At 44.5% G+C, this 27,831-nt stretch overlaps 1 protein-coding gene across 1 annotated transcript; it reads right to left on the bottom strand.

Moving 5' to 3' along the window:
- Positions 1-1,825: 1,825 nt before the first annotated feature.
- Positions 1,826-26,786, bottom strand: TGM4 (transglutaminase 4). The gene is made up of 15 exons (XM_006276148.3): positions 26,768-26,786; positions 24,222-24,278; positions 22,287-22,466; positions 21,614-21,720; positions 20,287-20,413; positions 19,656-19,774; positions 17,271-17,378; positions 16,516-16,690; positions 16,258-16,396; positions 14,888-14,991; positions 11,423-11,674; positions 10,081-10,377; positions 6,958-7,127; positions 3,926-4,062; positions 1,826-3,359 (listed from the first exon to the last, which is right to left on the bottom strand). The coding sequence occupies exons 1-15, from the start codon at positions 26,784-26,786 to the stop codon at positions 3,218-3,220; spliced, it is 2,133 nt and encodes a 710-aa protein (XP_006276210.1). The 3' UTR covers positions 1,826-3,217.
- Between the last annotated feature and the right edge of the window lie 1,045 nt (positions 26,787-27,831).

Here is a 27,831-nt window from a genome sequence, read left to right as displayed (position 1 = left end):
TTTGTTCTTAAAGGGCCAGAGCCCTGGCAAGCGGAGCTGCTGGGGGAGCAGGGGGGGTTGGGGGGCTTGTGCAGAGCCCCCCCATTCAGCACGAGGCAGTGGGGATCGCCCCCCACCTGGCAGCACCTGGTGAGCACTGGGGCTTTTCTTTAAAGTACCAGGAGCTGGGACAGTTGGGGGCAGCCATGGGGGGGCTGGGGGATTGGGGGGGAGTAGGGGGGCTGGCAGGGGTCCCCCCCATGGTCCCCTGCCCCCTCCTCCAGTCCCCCCACCCCTAGTACTTACCAGCTCAGAGTAGCTGCAGCTCCCTGCTGCAGCCATGGGGACTGCCCAAATCATCAAAGCGCTCCAAATCTTTGCCGAAGATTAGGAGCTCTTTGAATCGATTTGGACCTTTAAATTGGTCCCCTGATTCGATTCGGATTTGGAGATTCAGCCACCAAATTGGGCCAAATCTTCTCTGAACCAAATCACCACCCAAAGCTTCACACAGCCCTACTGAATAGTATACTTCTAGAAAACAATTAGGTGGTGTAGGTGCTCTGCTAAAAAGTTCTCTTCTTTCTGATCCTACTGAACCAATGACTCAGCACAGAGCTGTCCAACTGGTGGCCCCTGGGCCGTGTGTGGCCTGCAATGAGTTAAGTTGTAGCCCTCCGGCTTCTGTGTAGCTGCTGCTCTCCTCATTGCACTGGCTGCAACAGCACCTGGAGTACCTGGGCTCACCCTCCCTCCTCTGGCTTTCACTGCCTGCCCCCACCCCAGGGGGCGAGGGAGTAGAGGGTGAGCTGGTGACTGCAAGCACACTGTGCAGCATTTACGGTGGGAAGGGGACTGCGTGGATACATGGTACAGTGGGAGAGCGGGTCTTGCATGGATGCAGTGGTGGAGGGGAAAGGGGCTTCTGCACCATGCAGTGTTGAGAGGGGGAATACCCACAGCATGCAGCCTAGGGGCCCATTGCTTGCCCTGATGCTGCCTGGGAGTGTGTAACCCCTGCTAGTATGGGCTGCAGGGCAATCAACATCTATTGCTTTGAAGGATAGCCTGGACTTTTTGCATGATGAGCTGGAGGAGCACTGTGCTATTCGGTCAACAGTGACTGAATGATCTACATGGATTGTTGCATTTTTTTTTAATGTACATTCAAAAAAGTTTTGAGGTCTGTTTGAAACAAAGCAAGAAGGTGGCTGTGAAATACAGTCCTCACTGGGCACATTTACATGAGTTGCTAAATGCGCTGTAGACTAATTCTACTGTACATTAGCGTGTCATGGCAAAAACCATGCTATTGTGTTAATGCACAGTAGAATTAGTCTACTGCACATGAGCATCACTTAAAAGGCATACACCAGTGCTATTGGCCAGTAGCACTGGTTACTGCATATTTAGTTAGTACCTGTTATAGGAACTAAACACGCAGTAACCACAGCACATTAATGCACATGTAGATGTGCCCATTGATGAGCTACTTTTGAGGCCACTAACACTATTATCTGGTTTCTTACAGTCTCTACTCTTTATAAAAAGCTGGCTGAACTGAGAGGTACAGGAGGAAGATACAGTCTTCAGGCAAAAATATTTTAAGTGATTGAGAGTTTTACAGAATAGATGCAAAACTATTGCCTTAAATAATAGAGAAAGTAGCAATCTGATAGAATTGCTTTAGGAAACAAGAAAACTGGCCCACCAAACTCTTTCTAATCAGCTTCATGCTGTCCCTGAATCAGACATTCTGATTCCCACTTTTCATTAAATAACAATAATTTTGTTCTACATTTTATTGGATAAGTTAAATTAAATCAAATTAACAAACCCAGTGACTGTATAGTCAATTACTGCCAAAGCATTTCAAAACTAATGCTCACATACATGCTGTTTTAAACTAAGCTTTAGAAAGATACCCCAAGCCAACCTTTCAGCTGCTAGGTGCAGGCATGTGGGACCCTCCAAAACCTAGTAGAGCCCTCCTCATTATTAGTAGCTTTTCCATGCAGGTGTCTGAACAAACTAGCCTGCTTTTCAGCTACCATAATCCCTTGAACCTGTATTTGTTCTCATCTAGCATATAAAGATTCCTGGAAATCCTGGAAGCTCAGGCTGCTTTTTTGTGACACTGGGGTAAACTACAAACCTCAGCACTTGACCACTAATGGTTATGTTACAATAGTGTGGAGAGCTGAACCACCTTGTGCCAATAATTAGTTCACTGGGTGTTTACAGTGCGTTGGAACAGGATCAGGAGAAGTCCAGCTACACACATCTGTTGTCTGCTTCACAACACAGCTCTCCCCTGCTGGGCTGGCTGGTGGTGGAAACGCTTCAGAAAATGCAGAGCATGAAAAGCCTCATTTACAGTCTAGAATATTTGGGTGAAATGGGTGTTTGAGAGGGTTTTAACTATAGTTCTTAAATGCAGAACTGTAGTTTAAAGCCATATTCATATGGTTGGTTAGTGTTCTTTTTAAATACACTGATAAGGCTGGCCATTTTTTATTAATAGGTAATTGAGATGAAAAGTGGCTTTCTGTCCAGTGTGCTTGGGTTTACAAATAGAAACTATTTTTTAAAGAACCCCTCTGCCTGGAATCTGTTTCAGGTAGTTTCTTTGAGAAAGGCTGTCCTGTGTGAAACAAAGCTGTCTGCCATGGTGCAGTGAGCAAATAATGCATAATATATAAGCTACAGCAACATATGATCCCTTCAGCCCAGTAACATGATACAGCATGATTGGTCCTATGAATTGAAGTACACATGAAATGCCAAAACGGGTATGAATGATAGTACAGTAACCAATAGATAAAACATTACTTCATCCAACACAGGAGTGTGAAAAGGCAAAGCAGCAGGCAGACACTAACTGTATTATCTTTACACAAAGCTTGTGATTGTTATGAAAGGAAAAGCCAGCCACAAAATGAGCTCTCTTCCAAACTGATGTACAGCTTGCCCATTCTCAGTTTCTCAAAACAACCACTTAGTCATGGTAGGCTGACAATTTTATAAATGTTAGAGTAGATTTCACAATCTTTATTAAATCACGATTAACTAAAATCAAAGCTGCTATGCCCTTAAGCCATTTCAATTCCCTTACCATAATATTTATTTGTCTCCTGTATAACCTTAAAGACTCTCGTATGACTCTTAAAGAAAGTAAGATGTTCTAGCAATATTCATTTATAATACTAACACCCTCTTAAGAGATCTAGTACTGCCCCTACTCAGTGATGATGATGATCTTTTCCACAGATATTCCTTTGACCTGCAGAGAGTTTAGCTGGGCTATTATTTTTTTCTCTCCAGCTTTCTTAGGATGACAGATAATCTTAGATTTAAAGATCCCACCAGGTCTTATGTCTCTAAAATAGGAGAGAAAGAAAAAGAAGAGATGGTTATTGACACAGTAACGTATGTATTCACTGTATGTATTCATTGCTTTCCGAAGTTTCTCTAAAGATGAAATACAACTTTCACAGACTAGCCAGTGCTGATCTTTCCTTCAACTTGAAATGAAAGTTCAGCAAACAAAAATACTACTTGGCAAAAAATAATATGAACAGGTGGTCTGGTTATTCTTTTTTGTCTCTAATAATTGGTGCTCCCACCAGTACTCTTGGAAGGTAATCCCATGCTCGTATAATGACAAATTCAGATCTGGAGGAAGTGGGAGCAGCTCTAACAGCTGCAATGAGTGCAGTGTAAAGCAAAAGGCAAAGAAAGTCAATACTGCAGCTGAATAAGACGATGCTGCATGGGTTGTACATGCAGAAGTGCACATTATACGGGGCTGTGCCAGGTTTGCATAGAACCAATAGTCTTTAGGAAGGCTCAGACCACAGGTGCCCAACTGTGTCTAAAAACATATAAAACTGTCTTGAGGTGTATATTAATCTCATGCAAGTAATAATCCAAAGTGAAATCTTACCCTTCATCAAATATTTCCATTTTGAAAAATCCCAGGCCTTCTACATACAATTTACACTTTTCCAAAGGAATTGCCAGTGTATTCTTGAAGACAAAGGCGCAGGTGAAAGCTTCATTGATCTTTGCTGTTTCTGGCATCTGAAAATAGAGATTATAAAGGCAAAGATTGGGCACATGCTCTCACTAAAAAGCAGAATGCTAAACAGTGTCAATGACTGACTGCATTAAAACCATAAGGATATTATGCTTTAGTCAAAAATACAAACAGCTGAGCTTAAGGCATTAATAGAAAAAATGGGTGTTAGGTCATCTGCTCCATTTCCCTGCCAAAGCAGAGTTGTTTTCTCCATGGTTTTATACACTCCAGATTTAAATTATGCAAGCACTTCCCCATGGGAGGCTGTTGCACAGTCTAATAGATTTAATTGTCAGGAAACAGTTTTTAATGCTTAGCCCAAAATTGCCTCTCTCAATATCATCCCACCCTCACTCAGTAAAATGCCTTTGTGAGTATGTTAAACTCTTCCTTCCCACTTCTCAGGGTTTCTGTACCTGTAGATGATTCTCCTGTTCCTATTAGCTGTTAGCCAGCCAAAACTTTCATATTTTGTTCTTTTAATATTTCCCTCTGTCATTTCCTTCAGGCCCCCTCCATTATTTTGCTGTTCTTCTCTGAAGTCTCCCCAAATTGTTAACATCTCTTTGGGAAGGAGCCCAGAGTCAGAGATGGGTGCACAGTCTGAGCACCCCTAGATTGCATTGGTATCTAAAGTCAAATCTTGATTCCATGATTCTCCCTTATCTTGATTATCACCAAACCAAGCCCTGTATTTAAGCAGTCCTGAAGTTGAGGGTTTGACTGGGCTGCAGCCTAAAGGAATATTTTGGATCTTAGACCCATCACTACCTAGAAATGGGCCAGGAATTCTAGATGCGGGCTCACTCGGCTTGTGTTGAGAGAGACTATCACTTCCACTCGTCTCTGAGGTGAAGCCGTTGTGCAAAGCCTATACATGGTGTTAGTACATACAGCATGCACAACCTGTGTGTGCAATACATGTAAAAATCACCCTCCTTTATGGGATTTTATCACCTTCAGGTAGTTTTTAGTATTACTGCTTTCCAACTGCTGTCCTGGGGCTGAGAAAGCTAGCTTAGCCTGAGTTTGGGGGCTGGGGGGGGGCTTGCTTTTCCCCCAGAGGGATATTAGATAGCTAAGAAGGTAGAGTGAAATTCCAGTGCTGGCAGCTGTGCTGAAAGGGGCTATGTCTTGTCCATAGGTCAATGATCACATAAGCAGCTGTCAGCATGATCTACCTACAATATAGAAACCTTTTGCTTTTCACTAGTTTTTGCTCATGAACCATTGGTGCAGTTTCCAGATGACATTAGCTTAGTCAGTTAAATCAGCTGGATCCTTCTTTCAGCTAGGATTTTAGGAGAGAGAGTACCAAACGATTTAAAGTCCAGCTTCATTACAGCTCTTATATCACCTTCAGAACACCACACCAGTGACTGAGCAAATGCCGTGGCCAACAGACTAGACACGAGTCAAGAGTGAAGCTCTTCACTCTAGTATTTAGACCAGTGGTTCTCAACCTCCTCAAGCTCAAGGCACCCCTTATTAGACTCAAGGTACCCCTCAGAAAATACCAGCTCTTGGTTTTGACTCCTTTCATTGGTGACGCATAGGGGGTGCACGTGGGTGCATGTGCACCCCCTGAGATTGGCTGTGCACCCCCTGGAAGCGCCAGCCACAAAACTGGAAGTGCTGGTAGAAGTGCATTTCCAGTTTCGCCACTGGTGGTTCTGTTCTTGGCCGCTGAGGGACCCTCCCCCCGCTGGCAATCTGGTGCCCCCTGCCCCCCCCCCCCCCCCCCGACTAAGGAGGCACCGGTCACCCATGACTCTTCTTTACTAAAAACTCAAAAAGATCACAAAAGATCAGAATGTTTTAACACTTTGGGCGCCTATACACCAGCACAGAGGCTGCTCTGACCCACTGGAATTCCAGTGCATCGGAGCAGACTCAATTAACGGAGTCAATTGCCATGTTCCAGCAGCCTCCTGCTTCTCGTGTATCAGCATCCCTATGCTTAAAAATGGAAGTGGGGGGGCACGTGAACTAAAGTTCATCGAACAAGCTTTAGTTCAAGAACCCCCACTGCCCTTTTCAAGTGCAGAGACACTGATACAGGAGACACAGTGGCACTTTACTTGGAGCGGCTTTGAGAGCCACCCTAATTAAAGAGCCACCCTTGGAGCACATGTAAAAGTACCCTATGTGTTCCTATTTGAGATCTCTGGGTTTATCTTGTGAATCATATTTGCACACCCAACAGAGCTGATGCTGTCTGTTACACTGTGGCATCCTTGAAAAGATTTCAAGGCACCCTGGTTGAGAATCACCGATTTAGACCTGTAAAACAACAGGCTTGGCTTTCAAAACTGATGAGCAGTTAGAAGCTCCTGATGTAGTTAATAGAAGTAATGTTAAAAATCAGGCCATTTATTAGGTGCCTAAATGTAGATTTAGGAAAGTTATTGTAGGTCCCACTGTCCCTTATTTAGGAAAAATATTTGGCTCCTAAGCCTGGTGTTCATATTTCTGGCTCATCTCTTTACCAATACGGCCATCCTTAGATTTTTTTTCTTGTAACTCCCATTGCCATAGAATCATAGAAAGTTAGGGCTGGAAGGGACCTCAGGAGGTCATCTAGTCCAACCCCTGCTCCAAGCAGGAGCACCCCAACTAGATCATCCCAGCCAAGGCTTTGTCTACTCGGGTCTTAAGGGGGAGATTTCACAGCCTTTCTGGGTAAGCCGTTCCAGTGCTTTACTACCCTCCTAGTGAGAAAGTTAGTTAGATCTAACATAAACTTCCCTTGCTGCAACTGGAGACCGTTGCTCCTTGTTCTGTCATCTGCCACCACTGAGAACAGCCCAGCTACATCCCCTTTGTAACCACCCTTTAGGCAGTTGAAGGCCATGGTATCTAAATACTGGTCTTTCCACGCTCGTTTAAGTTCTTACCTCCACCTTTATAGAGGGGTATTGGAATGCAAGCGTTAGCTCATCAGAAACCTTTTCACCCGTTTCCTGAACCTCAGCAATAATATTAACTTTGATGAGAAGTTCATCTTCCACAGATGCCAGTGTCTTTATGTAAGTATCAGCTGCCACATTCAGAGGGATCTCAATCGCTGGCCAAACACAAGAAAAAAAATCAAATAAAAGGCACCATTAACACTGTTTCTTTATTAGAAAGCAACAAAAGAGTGGAGCAGAAAATCAGTTCTGGTGTCTACACTATATATTGTTAACTGCATGTGCTGCATAGTTTTCATGACGGACCAAGAGCCACTGGTTGTTTGCCTTCTGTTCGGACAAAATTCCAGGGCTGGCTGAATTTTAGGAGGGTGCGCCTGCAGTCACTGGCCCTGGCTGAGGAAAGGGGCTGTAAATCTGTAAAGGGAATCCCATCCAAGCCTGCATCACAGTGGGGCCTGGAGGGATGCTAACCAAGGACAGAAAGACCCCCAGGGAAGGAAGGTTGGACTGGGCAAGTGAAAACTGTCTCATTTAGCTCTCGACAGTCTACTTCCTCAAAGCAGTCTGACAGATTTAATTATATAAAATGCTTGGCTGCCTTTAAAGCATGCTCCAGAGGCACAGGCTACAAGGTGGTTATTGTCACTGTAGAATTTTCCCTTATTTTTTAACTTAGGTTTCACAATTCATTATCTGAATCATTTTCATGTCCATTCAGTGCCTGGGAAAGGCCTCGGGCTTGGCTGTGCTCGAGACTGAATTCTGGGTAGCCACAAACCTCCTGTCCCTCTAGGGCATCTTAACACATGCTCTGGGGGTGGTGATGGTCGGGTGTGGGGGTGGTTAATTAGAGTGGCTCCAAGAACAGCTCTAATGAAAGCACCCGCAGCGTCTCATGTATTCAGCATCCCATGCTTCAAAATGGCAATGGGGGTGCTTTAACTAAAGCTCATTGAACAAGCTTTAGTTAAAGCCCCCCCACTGGCATTTTGAAGCACAGGGATGCTGAATACATGAGACGCAGAGGCTGCTGGAGCGTGCTACTGAGCACACTCCAGCAGACGCGATTCATTGATTAGTCATCTCAGTTAATGGAGTCTGCTCCAACGCGCTGTAATTAGTGTGTTAGCGTAGCATCCTCACATGTGTACAGACACCTCTAGTTTTCTTTAAACTTCTTGTCCTCATCTATAAATTCACCCATCCCCAGCACAGGTCCATGGTGTAGTGTCCTGCCACATCCCCTCTGTGCACTGGGACAGTCATTTTAAACTAAAATGAAAATCGTAGAGCTGAGAGTTGAATGAATTTTAGCACAAGTGACTATTAATCAGAAATCATTATTGCAAGTGCATGATTTACTACAAATTATTTATCATTCATTATTCTCCTGTGCATCCAGTTTCAGTCATCTTGTCAAGGATCAGGCAAACTACCAAGTGATCTCATTGACTACAGGAGACACACAGAGTAACAAACAGCTTTAGGGCCTCTGTGCCACTCCCAAGAACAACCCCTCTGAAATGTAACCCAACTCCAAAGCCCCTGCAGGGCTGCTCTGAGCTGCCTGGGTTGGTATGGGCTGAGCAGGAACATCTTTTGGTGCCCTGGGCAGGAGAGAAGCTGAGCTGCTGGTGCCATGGCACAGGTTCCCCCTTTAAAACAACACTCACTTTGGGTGCCCCCTCTGACTCAACACTTGGCACATTCCTAATCATGCTGCTGGAGCAAGATGCTGGTAGGTGTTTGTCAATGGTAGCCCAGGATACAGCATAGAGGTAGTATGGGCATACCCTTTGTGAACAGTCTGTCATGGCCAACAGGCTGAAATGGGTCTGTATAAATCAGCAGTGTTCAACCTTTTTATCTGGTGGACCCAATTGGCAATGCCCAGTCTGTCTGTGGGTCAGATGTAGCCAGTGTTCCCAATGTGGAACCCAGGTGGGCACAGAGGGCACCATCTGGAGTGGGGTGGGGGGCAGGCTAGCCCCAATATAGTCCCAGAGGGGAAGAAGCTTGATCTGACCCGTGGAGAGGGAAGGGGGCATGGCCTGGCCCTGTGGGGAAGAGGACATGGCCAGGCCCCAATCCAGCCCTGCAGGGAGGGAAGGGGGCACGGCCCAACAGAAGCAGGGGGGTGTGGTTCAGTCCCATGGGTCACAGACTGGCCCAGTCCACCATGTGGGGCTTGGGAAGTTGGCAGGGAGAAGTGTGGCCATATTAATGGCTGCTGCTCCTCCGCTGCCAAATTTCCCAACCTGCGGGCCAGATGCTATGGCCCCATGGGCCACATGTCGCCTGTGGGCCAGAGGTTGAGCCCCCCTGGCATAAACTATTCACCAAATGTTTATCAACAAAACAGAAACAGGAACTAAGAAATGGGAAAGTAGGGGGAGAGAGGATTAAATTCACAACCATTACAGCTCACTGCCAAAATCTGGACAGCGTGAACTTTGGTCCTATTAACACTCACTCAGGCAATTTATTTCATGAAGACAACTCAAAAGCCATCAGACTAAAGACCCTGCTACACGTTCAAATGAAAACTGGATAAAAACCAGCAACAGAGTTGTTACACATCTTCAGGCACTTGCTTTATAGCTGGCTGGCTCTTTTTCTAGCTGGAGAATCATTTTTATTGTGTGATAACTACTTAGCATGTGTGGCCAGTCTCAATTTATTATGCAATCTACCAGTTAATTGTTGGACAACTACTGTGCACTTCTGGCCGGTCTTACTTTGAACAATTTATTGTGTGATTAACTAGTTAATTGCATAATATATGTAATGTGTAGCCAGGACTAAAGAACACTTATATCTAGTCTGCAAGTTCAGTCATTTTGTTCCGTGTGTGTATGCAGAGTGCCGGACTCAAATTGGAACCGGGTCCATGACTGTGCCCCTGAGTGTGACTGCCATTCAAAGGAGTAGTAATGAGCAGAAGTTTCCTCTGCACAATTCTCTCTTCTGTGTGCTGGACAGAACCAAAAACATCCTCAGACCCCCAGAGTCCATACACCCACTGAGTCAGTACACAAAGTGAGGTCACGCTGCAATATCTCCAGAAACGGCCCATGGCTTGTGATTAAAAACATATGGACCTACCAGGTTTGCCTTCAGTCTGGACAGTCTGCTTGATAAATCCAAGATTGGCCTCTACCTTCCCAGTATAGGACTGCAGCTGGCAAGAGGCAGTGAGACTGGCTGTCCATGATTCAGTTGAAGTGCTGTTTACAATGATTTTCAAATCAATGGGGTTGCCCGGCCACAAAGATTTTTCACCATCTGTCTTCAGCTGGATCCCAGCTGTGAGTGGAGAAGAGGACAGCCTAGCATCTACCGTATCTGAACATCTGAGAAAGGAGCAAGCTTTTTCCATGGTTTTCCTTTCCTCTGATGACCCTGAATAACACAAAAAGAAAAAGCAAAGCTGAAGTCATAATAAATTGTGGATTATAGACTCTGCGGCCAGATCCAACTTCTCATTGTTTATCCTGCTGCTAAAACACAGATGGCACAACAGACCATGTTTCCTAGCAGTGATCACTCCATGTTCAATCTCAGAAGAGATACATGGCTATTTTAGTTTAAACAGTACCTGGGCCAAATTTTCAGAAGTAATTCATGATTTTTTGGGTTGCCAACCTGAGACACTTGAAAACCTGATTTTAGAAGGTGGATTCTAAGCATTTGCTGGAAAATGTGCATCTTAAATTGGGTACTCAATAAAACACTAGTCTTTTTTGAAAATGTAAGCCACCACATTTAAACAATTTATGCATGAGAGAGGATGACCGCGTATCAGATCAATATATGCGATGACTGAAAAGTACAATAATGTGTTCAACTTAGTATGACATACACAAATTGAAGCTTGGAGAAGGTTCAAATATTTTTGGCTTTTGTCCACAAGGACCTAGGACTACAAGAGCAAACAAAGTTTTGTGAGACGAGAGATCAAATTGCAAAGTCTACACAAAACTGCTTTCCCCAAAGCTCTTTAGTTTTCCCAGTCCTGCCAATTCTCATGTGAGAGATTCCTATTGCCTATTGCAGTGAGTTTCTGGAAGTGTGGAAGGAGGAGCCTGCTTCTTGAAATAGGATATAATTTGTAGAAAGAAGAAGAAAGAGATGGAAGGAAATGGAGCAAGTTTGGATGAAGCAGTTTCTGAATCGGTAACTGGATCTGCTGCCTTGCATGCTGGCTACAGACAGTAGGTGTCACTACAGACATAATATTCATGTCTGGATTTTCCTAATTTCCTCACTACTTCTTCAGGTACTTTGCAAGACTTCAATACTGCATTCTTTAAATGCAGCCCATTGTTTTTCCACATTGATAAAGCATGTGGCTACTTTGGCTACCACAGAGTATCACGGGACTTCTGGCCTCATCGAATGCCTTACTCTACTATAGGATGTTAGAAAGATCTCAATTGCTGGTCACCTTCCAAGAACTTGTATTGAGCTGTGATGTCTTCCCGCATGTTTTTTCCAATGGCTTTGGTGCTGATGTTCTTCCCAATGGCTTTGGTCTCCTCGCGGAGCTTGATGTATTTGTCTTTGCCGGCTACATTCTTCACAAGCCAGTAAACCTTATCAGCATTCACTTCAGCAAATATAAACTTGGAGTCATAGGGCAAATAGACTTCTCCACTTCTGATAGCTTTCAGTGGAGAAGGGCCACACTGGAAAATACCTAAAGGATATGATGAACATTACCTGTTTTTCACATGTATGAACTAAGCCTCCAGCATCATCCCCCTACTACATACCCACAGTAGCACTGCCCTTCCACATCTGTGCCTCCCAGCCTTGGTAACTGAATCTTGGCAATACATTTTCTCCATGATGGTCCTCCTTCTTTAAGGAGCACATTTCTGATGTGACAATATATACTTTGAACCAAAAGCACATACTTCAAAGGCCTGGCAAGAGCTTTTGTAAATTTTACTTAGAAGGGAACGGTCTTGCGTGCCTATACAAGTGCTCCAATGCACGCTGATTACAACGCATAGGAGCAGACTTGCTTCATCGAGTCTCCTGCAGCATTCTCATCACAACGCTCCAGCGCACTGCAGTCGCATGTCTTCAGCGTCCCATGTTTCAAAATGGTGGTGGGGGCACTTTAACTGAAGCTCATCAAACATGCTTTAGTTAAAGCGCCCCAGTGACCATTTTGAAATGTGGGATGCTAAATACATGAGAAGCTGCAGTGTTTTAACTACGGTGGCTACCGAGAGCTACCCTAACTAAAATGCTCCCCCCTCCACCCCTAGTCCCAGAGCACATGTATAAGGGCAAGTGGATTCAGGGTACTTAGCTTCAAGGGCAAGTGGATTTAGGGTGCCTGAGTCAATTCCTGGCTCTGTCATTCACTCGCTGCCTGATTCTGATCAAGTCACTTCACCCAGTGTGTCCAAGACAGGTAACACTGAAAATAATTTCAGTCACAGGTGTATAGCCCCCAGCTGAGGTCACTCCTTCTCAGGGAAAAAGGCACTGTATACATGGGAAACCCTGGGAGCTGTGCTCCCTCCTCCCCCATTGTTTCTCTGGGGCCCAGGCAGAAACCTTGCAGGTCATGGCGCATTGGGACTTTTGAACTGGTCTTTGTAGATCTGCCTCCTGCCTACTGTGTGTTCCTCCCCCCAAAGGAAAGCGGTATAACTGTGGTCTGATCAACCGCCAGAGCATTTGTTCTGTTGTTTGCAAAGATTCAATACGCAGAAGTTTTCCTACTGTTATGCAGCCTCTGTCCACTTTCCTCGCATCTAACAAACCTTACCTGAATGGTACACCCCTCCACAAGGCTCAGGACTAGACTCCATTCCCTTCAGCTGTTTAAGGGTTCAGGAGAGGGATTTCTCTTTTCACACCATTCATAATGCACAGCAGGGTTTGGCAAACAGGCTCTGGAGGGATATACCCCCATAAGTGTGTCTTCATAAACAAGAGCAGTGAATTGATGCCCAAGAGACCTGGGTTCAGGCACTGGCCTGCTGGGTGACCCTGGGCAAGTTACTTAATAGCTCCATGCCTCCATTTCCCCATCTATCAAAAAGGGGTAAGGATGCCGACTTCCTTTGTAAAGCACGCTGAGATCCCTCAGTTGAATAAGCACTGCTGGGAATTATGTTTTTGATCTTGTTATTGCTTATAATTCGAAATCTGATTGTGGATTTCGCGATGACCTCTTTCTTGAAGACATCATGAAAGAATCCCCATAAGAATGGCTCAGGTTCAGAGTGTTAAGAGACTCATCCTAGATTAATCGGCTTTACTCACCAAGGCACCCCTGGGGGTTACAAGAAATAATGGCCATAAGCTAGCAGAGAGCAGATTTAGACTAGACATTAGGAAGAACTTCTTCATAGTTAGAGTGACCAAGGTCTGGAACGGGCTCCCAAGGGAGGTGGTGCTCTCCCCTACCCTGAGGTCTTCAAGAGGAGGTTAGATAGGCATCTAGCTGGGGTCATCTAAACCCAGCACTCTTTCCTGCCTATGCAGGGGGTCGGACTCGATGATCTATTGAGGTCCCTTCCGACCCTAACATCTATGAATCTATGAATCTTTCAAGTATTTCTTACTAAGTGTTCCCCATTGCTCTTTTCTTGCTGTGCAATCCCTGAGGGCTATGCTACAAGCCACTTCCCTCAAGCCTCCTCTACTGTGAGAAATCTGATAAATAATCGCCTCTTGCTTTGTATGTTCACCCTTGCAATTCCCAGCCCAGCTCATGCTGCCAGGAATCCTACTGCATTCTTCTACAGCTGCAGACAGGCAAACCTGAAACAAGTTTTATCTGGTAACAGGCTCCACTGCTGGGCCTGCCCCGTGAGAGGCTCAACACCCAGGATATCTTCTGGCTATATCAAGTACTGGAAATGCTCAGTATCACAGGACAGACCCTGCAGGGTCAGTCTCACCATGTCCCAGTTTGCATTGTTGACTGCAAACTTTGTTTATTTCAGCTTTTCTGACTACTACTGTATTTAGGTTTTTCCTTTGTGTATATGCTTAAAATGCACATGACTGACAATCACTGAGCTCTCTTCCTTCCCCTGCTTGCTAAATAGTATTAGTAACAGAGGCTAATGGGGAGGTCTTTATCTGTATGGTCTAGAAATGTCTATGGGTGGAGTTTTCACACTGGCCCAAAAGATCTGGGCTAGAAAATATGTCAATAGTCAACATTTAAAATACAACTTTGCCCTTCTGCAGAGTCTGGACTCCAAGGACCTCAAAGTGCATTGCCAACATCAGTCAGTCTTCACAGTTCTTTTTGAAGGGAGTGAGTACCATTGTCCCACTCTTGCTGATGGGGAAATGGAGACACTGAGAGGCAAACTGGATTCATTAAGTTTACAAAATAAATTAGGATAAAGCTAGCAACAGTCATGATTTTTTTCTGATTTGCAAACACATGCCCTAAGCTCTTAAATCCTACTTACTCCCTAGTGCCTTTATCAAAGGCTGATTTTCTGCTTGCAAGGACTTGTTCTTCCATCTACCTCTATACAAGACAACAGCAATTGCCTGAATTTGCCTGCATAACACAAGTGCCCACTGGCCACAGCTCAGGCAGTTTGGATGGGTAGGTGAACCAGCACATCTTTACATGCAGAAAAATCCAGTCTTTGAAGGGATACTAGGAAATGAACACATTTCAAGAAATTAGTCAATAGACTCGGAATCAGTAGATCAGGGTTTTCTTTTCAGCTCCACCCTTGATTTGTAATGCAAGTCTGGACAATCTACCTTACTTCTCTGATCACCAGTGTGACATGAATACGGCCAGTGAATGCTCAAAATTATGCAAGGCATTACATGCTTTGCTGAATAGGATCCATAGTGTCAATGTGGAACATTCCCCCCAGGATCAAGCAGCGGCTTTTTACGTCAATCCTACCTTGACTTATCTCTTGTGGAGTGGCATCGATTGCCTGCCAGCCATCAAAGCCCTCCGGCAGGTCTGACCTTTTCATCCACACATCATTCCACACGTGGAAATTCCTAGGTGCATTTAGATTGCAAAGTCAAAAAAATACATATTTACTTCCTGTAATGTACCATGCAAGTTCAACCTGCAGGACTTCAAATGTGGAGTGGAAAGTCTGACCACCTCTTGACAGGAAGATTCAGGGTCATTTTTGAGCACTGACACTCATGCTCTTTTTTGCAGCAGAGTTTTCTTTTGAAGAAAGTAAAAAACTCTTATTTAAATGACAGGGTACAATTAATACTGAGCTAAAGAGGGTGAACATTTGTGGGACTGTTTCATCTTTCTGTCATCCAGGGCCAGACTACAATACCTTACATACTTTGAAGGTTTGGTATACTTTAATCAGTAGTACCACTGATACCAGTTAGACTATGTGCAGGGTGATGTGAATATAGGGGTCACAGTCTGGCCCTCTAACTGGGGAGAGGAAAGATAGATATGCAATTATGTAGCTGATGAGACAAGCATTGAACCCTGCATTCAAAGCCCATTGGCCTAGATCTCTATTGATTTAAAAGGCTGTGGGTTCCTAAAGATGACTTCCTCAGTCTCTACAAATCAGTGAGGCTTGTGTGTGTATGGTAGTTTTGTCTGGACTATGTGATCATTGTTAAAAATGTTTCCTTTTACTGTTAAAAATATATGGCCTGATCAAATGCAAAGAGATTTTTTCCATTGACTTCCATGGACATTAGGTTAGGTCCTTTCTGCTCACAAGCAAAGTAGCATTTTCAAAGGCTGATAATGTAGCCAAATCAACCCCATCAAGTCACTCAAACACATTTATCTGGCACAAGGGCTCTTTTTCCAACTAAATATCAAATATCTAGCACCAACCACATGTGCACTAGAACCAAACAATGATTTTTTTTTTATAATGAAAAAGGACTGTTTTTTCCCCTCCTTATGCACAGAAATGGATGAATTGTGTTTCCTTGTACTTTCCAGGACAATTCAACTTCAGGGAAAAAGAAAGAGATGGGAAATCTCAGCTTGGCAGGAAAAAAAACTGTGTAGCTCCAAACGGAAACTTATAATGGAAATGCAGATCTGTTAGTGTTTCTGCCATAGTACAAACCCTGTCTATTCATCTCAGAAAATTCCCCTAGAGGGCACAATTAACTGGGGGATGCTTGCCCAGAACATTCCCACTTCCTCTTATTTTTCAACAACAAACTCGAAATAACAGAGACGCTTTAAAGCAAAAACCTGCCAGTGCTCTGAAACACTGGAAGCATTCAAGAGAACAGGAATTACTTAGCAACATTTAGACCTACCAGACAGAGTCTGTGGTCAGCTTGTCCACTTTTTCTCCACATTCATTCAGGAAGATGTCAACTTTCAGATTTTCCTGAGTATCATGAGCTGAAGCAAAGTTACTCACACTTCTGGCAGGGATCCCCAGGCAGCGCATGACTGAAAGGCAAAGCAAACATTACCAGAAAGGACTGCTCAGAAGTTGCTCTGCTGTACTATGGTGAGGAACATCTACCCAATGCTAGAGTATCAGGCAAGAGAGACAAGACATGCCTTACCTGTAGTCAGAACTCCAGAGAAGACCCAACACTGGCCAAAACAGATGGGCTTTTTAGTTTTGTAATATTTCTGTAAAATCGTGGCACTTCCTGTCCAGGCCAATGGAGAGGTCCCACTACCATAATTTCCTGACCAGTTTCCAAGCAGGACTCCTGCATCATCATTGGAATTAACCTGAAACATACATGCACATACAGAAAACAAAGTCCACAAGTGATCCACAAGTGATCTGAGGAGGTTCCTCCTTCATCTGCACTTGCTCTATAAAACTGCCATAGCCACTCTTCATGTCTATGGCAGTTAGCAAGAATGTCTTACTATCACTAACTGGCTTCTCTCAGCCAAAAAAATCCAGGCTCAGAAAACCAGAGAGATGGTGTTATCACTGCCCAGGACAGCATTGGTTCTATTGTTATGAAAGGAATCATGTCATGGAAAATGGCTGCTTTGCTAATCCTTCACACCTATCAAAGGCCCCATTCCTCAGCTGCACAGCCAACAGTTTCAGGACAGTAGCCGTGAGTAAGAGAGAACTAGCCACCTGATGCTGGATGTTACATCCAGCTGCCTTTTCCCTTGCTGCAGCTTTCTCAGACCCTCCTTTATGCACTGACAAGCAGGAGGAGGTCTGGAATGGTGTTCTAAATGCTAGAGACCAAAAAAAAAGTGGGAAGATGGGAAAATCTATTTTGTAGGTTAAGCTTTAAAAAAAAAAAAGAGTCAATGGCAAACCTCTTTTGACAAAGAACCATACCAAAGCAGACATGGTCCTGGACACAGTCACGGGATCCTTTCTGAAGTTTTGCTTGAGTCCACTTTTGTCTAGGAGATACATACAGGAGTCCAAGACATCTTCCTCAAACTGTTTTGGAGAGAAACAAGGCCTCTTATCTTACTACTCTGAATCACAAATTGCCTCAAATTGATCAACTGATTTCAGTTTAATTTCTGAACAAAACTATATGATAGGCATTAAATTAACCTCTAAACCTTCTTTAGGATATCAAATGATGGTAATGCTCTACGAAAGGTAGAACAGAACAAGGTTCCTAATGCTGCCTCTCCTCTACCTTAAGCCTCAAGTAGGAAGGTCATCTATGAGGGAAAGGTACAGATCTGTCACCATGTGTAGATAGATAGGACATATTCTAGAAATCCACAGTCAAATAAGTCACATGCACAATTGGAGAGAGGTCAATGGGACTACCGGCATGAGTAAGAAAAGCCTGGATGAGTAAGCGGAGCATGAACAAATCTTTGTTGCAACATCTCTGTATATATTTGGCATGATAGAAGGTGTTGTATAAAGCAGATGCTGAAGAAAAAGAGAAGACATAAGCACAGTTTGTTCCAGCCTACTAAACAAGTATCTATAAAACTTCTGAGAATCTAATTCACATAGAAATTAAATGAAAGGCTAATATAACTTGACACAACCACAAATAAGTGATTCAGCTTTGACTGAAATTTTCCCTGTTTATTAACAGAATAAGTTCCAGGATATGGACAGCTCTTTGGACAATGCTATAGCTATCGGTCACACTTAACATAGAAAACTTTGATATGGCATTTAGATCAGGCTTTGCCATACTGCATTTGTGAAATTGCAGCATTTGTGAAAAAGCACCAACAGCAAGAGACATCTGCCTGTATACTGTTCTACTCTGAAGGTGCATCTATTAATGTGAATGAATAAACCCTGGTGCAGTTTGCGCCAGAGTTTATTGCTCCTAGGCACTGCATTTACATGTGCACCCAGGACCTCAGCATGTTGAGCTGGAGCAGAGCAGCCCTGGTTGGCGGGGGACCCTGGGGTCAGCCTGCCAGCCCGGGGCTGTTCCAACCTGGCTCAACATGCTGCGGGCACGAGGGTGCTCCAGTACAGGGCTAGCTGGCAGGCAGTCCCCGCACTGAAGCACCCTCATGCCCCAGCCATTCCTGTCTCTGTCTACATGTGTATTGTGCCAGACTAAAGAATGCTGCCACAGGATAGTACTTGTATTTACAAGAAATAACCTATGGCAGCCTTTATTCATTTTTTGCCCTAATAGGTCTGCACGTATAGACTGAGAAACTTCACTGAAAAGCTCATTCGTCAGCTCCACAGTACATGTTTCATGTGGACGTGCCCAGTGTGTGTAATTGCCCTCTACTGGATTAAATTAAACCTGCTCCATTATCTATTACTATGCTGTTTGAATTTCTGGAGTGAGTGTAGAGGTCAAGATACCAGACAGAGCACTAGGGATCAAAGCTCTCTCTCTCTACCCATAATACACACAAGATTTCCCACATTACTTTCCTAATGGTATCTCAGCTGTCCTAGGAGGACAACATTTCTGGGAAAGAAGGCTGAACAGACATCTTTGTCTGCTCAGTCTAGTTAATTGGTGGATCTGGTTAATTAGTGAATTTGACACAGATGAGATCCTCAAACATTTGAGGCCTACTTCTCCTTTTTCTTATACTGATATAATGGGCTGAAGGATCAGGCATGTTATTTCTTAATGTTCCATGGACTTCATCACCACATTAGTAACGAACACTTTTTAAGACTGTCTGTCTGTCTTAGAATCTTATTTCTATCCATCATAGTGGTATCATAACAGCTTTGTATGTGAAATGGATGCAATAATGGGATCTCTAGTGGATAACATGGAGTTTTGGAGAAAGGCTTTTGCTTTTGATTTGTTAGGTTTCTTTAATTACCTTTTTAAAAAAAGATATGAGGCAGAGGGCTAGTAAGTGGTGGAAGATGTGTTATGAGTGTCATTCTCATGGTAGAATGGCCTTTTCGGAGAGACCTTCCTAAAGGTTCTGGATTTACCTAGGGTCCTGTAAAGATTGTCTCTAGTTCTCAAATGCTTCGTTTTGGGGGCTGTGATCTGATGATAAACCTACCACAGAACTCCATTCTCATGCCCTGACTGAACAAGGTACTTAAGCATATGTATTATATTAAGTGTGTGAGTATGCCTCATTGAAATCAATAGGACTATTTACACGGTTTGAATTATGCATGTGCTTAAGTAGCTTCCTGAACATAATGATGAGTCTAACTTATTGGAATAGTATCACAACACCTGCTTACATCAAGTGGAGGAGCTTGTATTAATACAGAAACAATCCTTATTTTTACCTGCCCAAAATTCCAGGGTTTCGCAAATATTTTTTCTGATGATCCAACATAGAGGTAGCCTGTGTCATTGAGAACATACTCCAGCCTTTCAGCATCGCTAGGCATGAAAACAGCATCAGCTGAAACAAACACACAGACATATTACTTGATTTTCACTCAGACGGTCAAAAACTTTTCAAAGGTCAACCAACTGTTCCAAAATAATGACAGAACAATGTTCAGATATAAGTCCTGACTTACCTTTCCTTTCTGCCTTAAAAATAACTAAACAGGTCATTTTCTCTGCAAGGGAAAACTCCTTTATTTGTAACAAATACCTATTCACAGTTAACTCTGTCATTGTTTTATTCCCACTGGTGAGCATGTGCTCATAAAAGCAGTCACACTGACTTAAAAGGGCTAGCACTGTGAGTACTACATGCCAGTGAATAAGGGATCCCAACGTTCTTCCTAAATATTACTGGCTTAAGATTTCTGTGGGGAAGGCTTGCAGATTTGGGTCTCGGTGTTTAAAGGAGAAAGATACCAACATATTGAGAATAAATGAGGAAAATGTAAGGAAAGTACCTCCCCCAAACAGATTTACCTAGCAGTAATTCTAATCCCACTAGCAATAAGTCATTTGCTTTACCTTTACACCAGGGGTTGAACAACAAGTAGACAGTGTTTCCAGGGTTATAAACCTTAGCTCCAGTTTTCACACTCAGAAGGTATTTTCCAATAGCTGCATCTGCTGGACTGGCCACAGTAACCAGGCACTAGGTAAATCACAAGACAGATGATTATATATCATATTGTCCCTCTTAAGTGTGAATGAATGTGAAGCTGAGATTTTTTTTATTATTATTAATATATTTCATGTTCCAGGTCAAATCAGTTCCAAATCATGTTGACTAAGTAGAACTCAATCATTCCAAAAACCCATATTGGTTGAGCAGGCAGACCTCAATCCTTCTAAACACCATGTATGGCGCTGCAACCAGCGAGCATCCTTCATCCCAGGCTCTCACCCTGGGACTTCAGATACTTCCCAATCCATTGGCAGGCATCCTACATGCTGGCCCATGCCCAGAGGTCTTGAGATTTGGATGCCCCAGCCAGACACTTGATCTGAGCCAAAAGGCCAAGAAGCAATTTTACATTGAGCAATTAATCTCGTTAAGTCTGTGGCATGTGCTGCAGGGAGAAAGGGAGGGCATGGGGGATGAGTCAACTTTTATACATATAGCAAGACAGCAATAAATGAAATGGGACTCCATTGCTCATTTAAAGCTGTTGAGCAGAGGGGAAAATGGTGGCAGAAGCCAGTTCAGAGCTCCAAGTACTCCTCCCATCATTGGAGATGCATAGGTGGTGCTTGCGGGTGCATGTGCACCCCCTGAGCATGGCGGTGCACCCCCTGCAAAAAGGCACCACTGACACTGCTGGCGGCACCCCCCACCCCAGTCACCGACAGTGGCATCTGTGGGCAGTCCGCGATCACCACTGGCCGCTGCTGATGCTGCCGGTGGGGTCTGTGGGTGGTTGCCAGTCCCCCCTCCCCCCCACCAACAGCACTGCGGCTGCCTGCAGGAGCTTCCCGCTTGCTGCCACCATGCTTCTGCCACCAACAGCACCACTGCCGCTGCCTGCAGGAGTTCGCCGTGCCCCCACAGCCTCTGGGGGCATGTGGCATTCATGCCTTCCACCCCACACCCCTGATCAACTCTTCCCAAGTTAGTGACTCTTTTCCAGGCATGGAGGGGGCCTGAGCACAGCTTGAAGTCTGTTGACCCAGCTCCTCTCTCCACCCATCTGTACCAGAAGGAAGCCTACATGGACTGGCAGAAAGCTTTCTTTCTTTTCTCAAGGATAAGAAGCTTCTTGCAGCCCCTTCAGACCTTGGTGGGCCCAGAGCATCCACTGGAAAACTGAAACAACATTTGCCAATTCAGTTAACAAGGGATAAGATAATCTACCTCCTTTCCATTGGTGTTAGCAATCTTGGCAGACCAGCACTGAGAGTCTTGCTGAGACCTCAAGGTCATTGCCAACAGGGTCCCATTGGATTTCATTGGTTTATCACCTGAAAGTATAGCAAGAACAAAATACATACAAGGGGTATCAGCATGTGTGGAGACTGTAGTGTCTAATGGTTAAAGTGGTGTCTGTGAGTCAGGACTATTCAGTTTTACTTCTAGTCCTCATGCGTTGACATACCTCTAATTATGAACTACTGAGAAAAACTGAGTCTCTACTGCAGGGGCAGCACTAGTCTTTTCCCACTGCGGGGCTGGGCTGGGGTTGGGAGCTCTGTGCCTCTTTGGGCTGCGGGCAGGAGTGGGGTAGGCTTAGCTGCGTGGCATGTGCAGGTGGCAGTGTCAGTGCTGGGATGGGTGGCTACAGGCAGGCTAAGGTGAATTTTGGGGTGGCTATAGCCTCCCAAGCCCACCTCTAGCGCTGCCCCTGCTCCACCATAATGATGTATTTTAAAAGCTGGCTAGATACACTATTGCTTTCCTTCATCCTCACCTGAAGCATCTGACAATTGCTGGCATTGAGACAAGACACCATGCCAGCCTGCTCGGGTTAATCTGTCCTACTTGGCAAATCCCATATTGCTAAACATACCATTAGGAATTATGTTCTTACCAAAACTGAACTGCAGCCCCACTCTGTCATTGTCTTTCAGCTCTCTGTCAAACATCAGTTTCAGCTGAAACTCCTGTCCACGTCTTACAATCAGACTTTTGTTGTCATATGCATCAGTGTGGTGAAGACGGGCATTTTGCCATTTGAGTAAATCAACTCCAAGGGTCTGGAGTTGGTTCTCTGAAAACAATGTGCAGCAAGACAGAAAGAGAAAAAGGGTTGGTGTTCAAACATTTCTAAAAGGAAAATTCCAGCCAGTTCTACTCTGTACAGTGTTAAATAACAAAAGCAAATAAGTGTTGTTTCTGGGAAAGACCTCTCCAACCATCTGTGTGTCTAGTGATTCAGTGCAAACAAACTTCAACATTAAGAACAACAAGAACTCTTTAGGATCTCAAACTGGGTTTTTCTCTGGACACTGCTGAAACTGTTTAAGATCTAAGGCAAAACAGACTAGAAATAACATCGAAACATAAATCTGTCATTGCCCATTGCCAATTGTGAACAAAAGAAACAAAGTGAACAAGCAATATCAACAGAGACAAATACACCAGAGGCATAGACTCTCTTCAGTTTTGTTAATATAGGAATTCGCTGATAAGAGAGTATAACAACACTACAGTCATAAAGGACCCAGTTCATCTCTGCACCCAACAGGAGAAATAAAGGTAACTTTATGCCACAATGGGTGCATCTACACGTTCCCCTATGACAACATTGTTACTGTGTCATGCTTTAGTACTTCCTTTGGGCGCATACTGCACTGTATGCCGGGCGCATGGTTATTTTTAGCCGCTACTTTGCCATAGTGGGCCACTACAACGAGGGAGCGCACCACTACGATAAAGTAGCTGCTGGTCATGTGTAGATGCATGTGGTCGCTACGTCACCATAATGCATCATTAAAGCGACATGATGTCATGTGTAGACATGCCCTTTGAGTCTGTGTAATGCAGATGTGTTTTGACCAGCACAGAAGCCCTTCAGCCATTCCATTACCCTATTGGGAATATTCCTTATGTCTCTTGAGTAGGAAGCTGCTGATCCAACACTGTGCTACCCAGGGGCAACCTCTATTTCACAGAAATTCCTCAGGGCAGTGTCAGCGTAAAGGGGCTGCAATACCAGGATGAACTGCACCCAAATAGCATAACTGGCATCTAAGCAGCAAACATGCTGCATCAGGAGAACCAAAGGCATTCACTTCCAGAAACACCACATGGATTAAGCTTGTGCTGCTCCTTTAGCTCTGCTTGGAGAGGTCATGATTTTTGGACCTGAAGATGGACCCAGGTATTCATGTTCTAAGGTGATGTTTTGGGTGGTTAGGCAGACAGATTCACTCCTGATGTCAGATGTGTGCAGGTTAGTTGGCAATTGTGATGTTTGTGCCTATTGATTCATTATAGGAGATAATACAGTTTTGAAGCCTGGTTCTGATTCCATGCTATATTTATGTTTGTCTTACTCAGAACAGCAAGACATTTAAGACCCAACAAAACTCAACGGCTGGAAGATAAAGCCAGTTCAATTTAAATTAGAAGCAAAGCATGAATTCCTAGCAGTAAGAGTGAACAGACACAATGGGATTTGATAATGTAAGGGCCAGAGACAGAGGTTGGAAGCTAGTCTGAGATTGTGGAATGAATTCCCATAGGAACTAAGGACTGTCACTAATCGGTACTCCAAATAGAAGGTGCATTACTTTGACCTTGCATTCTGTAATGTAAACATAGAGCAACATGGAAATACATATGAAAAATAAATTCCCATAGCAAACACTGCACTCCATGCACTTTTTCCCAGAGAGAAGATGAGGGAAAACAGCATGTAGTAGCTGGTAGTCAGATTGCTTACTGCACTATTGTAAGGTGCTCAGGCACTGTTGTGATGAACTCAATACAGGGATCTACATAGAACAGAATGGAATATTACCCTGGCTTTCCAAAATACTCAGTTCCTTGTTTTCTGTGATGTGCTTCCTTTTCTCCTCTATTACACAAAAGCAGTGATTAATGGTTCAGGATTTTTATTCTTTGTTCTTTTGTTCTTTAAAAAAAAATCCCGTGTAAACAGAAACAGGGATAATGTCACTGGGCACGTCTACATGTGCAGTTACTTCAAAGTAATACACTCCGGTGCATATCATGCCAGAGTTTATTGTTCCCAAGTGCACAATTTGAACATGTGCCTAGGACTGCAGCATGCAGAGCTGGGTTGCTGCAGCCTCAGCTGGCAGCCATAGCTGCCAGCCCAGGGCCGCTTCAACCTGGCTCAATGTGCTGCAGAGGGGCTGACAATGTTGGGGCCCAAGGGGCCTAGCCCCCTTGGGGAAGAGGGCTGTCATCTGAAATGCATAAAATATCATGTGCAGTTGCGCACTAAAAACTCTGCTGCAGGGTAGCACTTGTATTTACAAGTGCAATCCTGCTTCAGAGTTTATTAGTTTCCTGCAGCCTAATAGGGCCACATGTGTAGATGCTGAGTTGTTTACTGCAGAGGTAATTAGGCAGCTCCACAGTAAACATCTCATGTAGTAGCACCTATTGATACCTAATTTACTCCCTTACCGCACAAACATTTGCCTCATTTACTTCCTGCACGTGTATAACTTAGCCTAAGAGTTCTTTGGGACACAGACATGTATAGCATCTAGGACAATGGGGCCTGCTCTTTGATTAGATCCCATATGTGCTACTGCAGTGCAAATCATAAGCAGTCCTTAGCTAATGTTAGAGACTCTTACTGCAGGTTGCTGGCAGATGATCCTCACTAAGTGCCATATGGACATTTCAAACTTGAACAAAAAGACTGACTAAATGTTAGTAATAAGCCCATGACTGTTCCTAAAAATCTTTGGTTGGGACAGCTCCTCTATGCTATCAGTACGGTTTTATCAAGCCATGTGTGCTATAACAACTCTGATTTATAGTAGAAGAAACTGTTAATTTTCTAGGATTTTTCAGAAAATATTAAAAAGTCAGCAGTGACGTTTAGCTGGCACAAGACAGCTTTCAGAATCATTCCGCTTTGTGTGGATTTTATTTCAAGATAATTTACCTTCAGGCAGGAACTACCATTAAAACTGTACTTTGTACAGCACCAAACGTATAATTAGTGCTTACTGAATAGTAATTAATAGCAACATTAGATGCCCCATTACAACATAGCATTTTGGCTGCTATAATTTAGAATTTTGTGTCCAATCCTGCTGGGAGGTGAAGCGTCAGCAGTTAAAGATGAATTCAATTGTGCTGAAGCCACTAGGACCATGGAAATGGGATCCTTCAGGCCATGGCAAAACGCGCTTAGCCCTTGTCAGGATCGGATGCGTATACATTTTTTTTATCGTCATCATCATCACCAACACCACCATCACATCTCTTTGGGGGGTTTGTAGTAGTAGATTTCATAAACATCAGGGCTGGAAGGGGCCTTGTGAGATCATCAGGTCCAACCCCCTGCCCAGGGGACAGAAAGTCAGTTGGTGTCAGATCACCCCAGCAAGATAAGCATCCAAGCATTTCTTAAATTGCTTAATTTCTTAAATTTCCAGAGTAGGTTCTTGCACCACTTCCAGGGGGTAGTCTATTCCAGGTTCTGGAGACTCAGATGGTAAAGAAGTTTTTTCTTATGTCCAGTCTAAAATGGTCTTCCAGCAGTTTGTGACCGTTAGACTTTGTCTTCCCTTGGGGTGCCCTGGTGAACAGACCTTTACCCAGACCCTGATGCACACCCCTGATATACTTATAGGCTGCCACTAAGTCACCCCTGAGCCTTTGCTTCTCCAGGCTGAAAAGTCCCATGCCCCTCAGTCTCTCCTCATAAGGCCTGCTCTCTTGACCTCTAATCATGCGCGTAGCTCTCCTCTGGACTCCCTCAAGCTTCTCCACATCCTTTCTAAAGTGTGGAGCCCAGAACTGGATGCAGCACTCCACCTGCAGTCTCACCAAGGCTGAGTAAAGCAAGTGGATGACTTCTTGGGTCTTGCCTGAGATGCACTGGTAGTGAAGAACTGAATAAGAATGTCAGCAGAAGAACACTTCACTAACCGAGAAGCCAAGGAAGCTGCAGAGCAAAGAAGCAGTTTGATATGTGTATTAGCAAACTGGAGTTGTGGACACTGCATTTCTGGGTACAGTGTTAAACTTCAGGGATGAAATTCTGAGTATACTCAATATAAAAAAGGGTTAGCTGCTGGAACGCAGTATGCCAGTCACTTCCAGTCCGCGGTTTGCTGCTCTGTGGTCACTTCTGGTCCATGGCAGCCAACCCTCCTGAGGACTGGCAGCCAACCCTTTGCAGCCCGGTACAGAGCCACAGCCCAGGGGTTGGGAACCCCTGGCCTAGTCTGCCAGGAAACAGTTTAAGTTAGCACAACATACCAGCTGTTAATACAATTTCACTCTGCAGGTCAAGTGTTATGCACAGCCTACCTGCTCTTACCCAAGGTAGGAACCTCTAGAAGAGTGAGACCTCACCTGTCAGTCTCAGCTCCATCTTCGGCAAAATCTTTGAAAAAATTATCAAGGCTCACATTTGCGAGAGCCCGGCAGGACAAATTATGCTGAGGGTAAACCAGCACGGGTTCGTAGCAGGCAGATCATGCCTGACTAATCTAGTCTCTTTTTATGACCAGGTTACAAAACGCCTGGACACAGGAGGAAGGGTGGATGTCGTATACTTAGACTTCAGGAAGGCCTTCGATACGGTATCCCACCCCATACTGGTGAACAAGTTAAGAGGCTGTGACTTGGATGACTACACAGTATGGTGGGTGGCGAATTGGCTGGAGGGTCGCACCCAGAGAGTCATGGTGGATGGGTTGGTTTCGACCTGGAAGGGTGTGAGCAGTGGGGTCCCGCAGGGCTCGGTCCTGGGACCGATACTCTTTAATGTCTTCATCAGCGACTTGGACGAGGGAGTGAAATGTACTGTGTCCAAGTTTGCAGATGACACAAAGCTATGGGGAGAAGTGGACACGCCGGAGGGCAGGGAACAGCTGCAAGCAGACCTGGATAGGTTGGACAAGTGGGCAGAAAACAACAGAATGCAGTTCAACAAGGAGAAATGCAAAGTGCTGCACCTAGGGAGGAAAAATGTCCAGCACACCTACAGCCTAGGGAATGACCTGCTGGGTGGCACGGAAGTGGAAAGGGATCTTGGAGTCCTAGTGGACTCCAAAATGAACATGAGTCGGCAGTGTGACAAAGCCATCAGAAAAGCCAATGGCACTTTATCGTGCATCAGCAGATGCATGACGAATAGATCCAAGGAGCTGATACTTCCCCTCTATCGGGTGCTGGTCAGACCACAGTTGGAGTACTGCGTGCAATTCTGGGTGCCGCACTTCAAGAGGGATGTGGATAACCTGGAGAGAGTCCAGAGAAGGGCCACTTGTATGGTTAAGGGCTTGCAGACCAAGCCCTACGAGGAGAGACTAGAGAACCTGGACCTATTCAGCCTCCGCAAGAGAAGGTTGAGAGGCGACCTTGTGGCTGCCTTTAAGTTCACCACGGGGGCACAGAAGGGAATTGGTGAGGTT

The sequence above is a fragment of the Alligator mississippiensis genome, chromosome 5 (assembly GCF_030867095.1).
Source record: "Alligator mississippiensis isolate rAllMis1 chromosome 5, rAllMis1, whole genome shotgun sequence".
NCBI lineage: Eukaryota > Metazoa > Chordata > Crocodylia > Alligatoridae > Alligator > Alligator mississippiensis.
The sequence above is the reverse complement of the archived record's forward strand: the minus strand, read 5'-3'. Positions and strand labels throughout refer to the sequence as shown.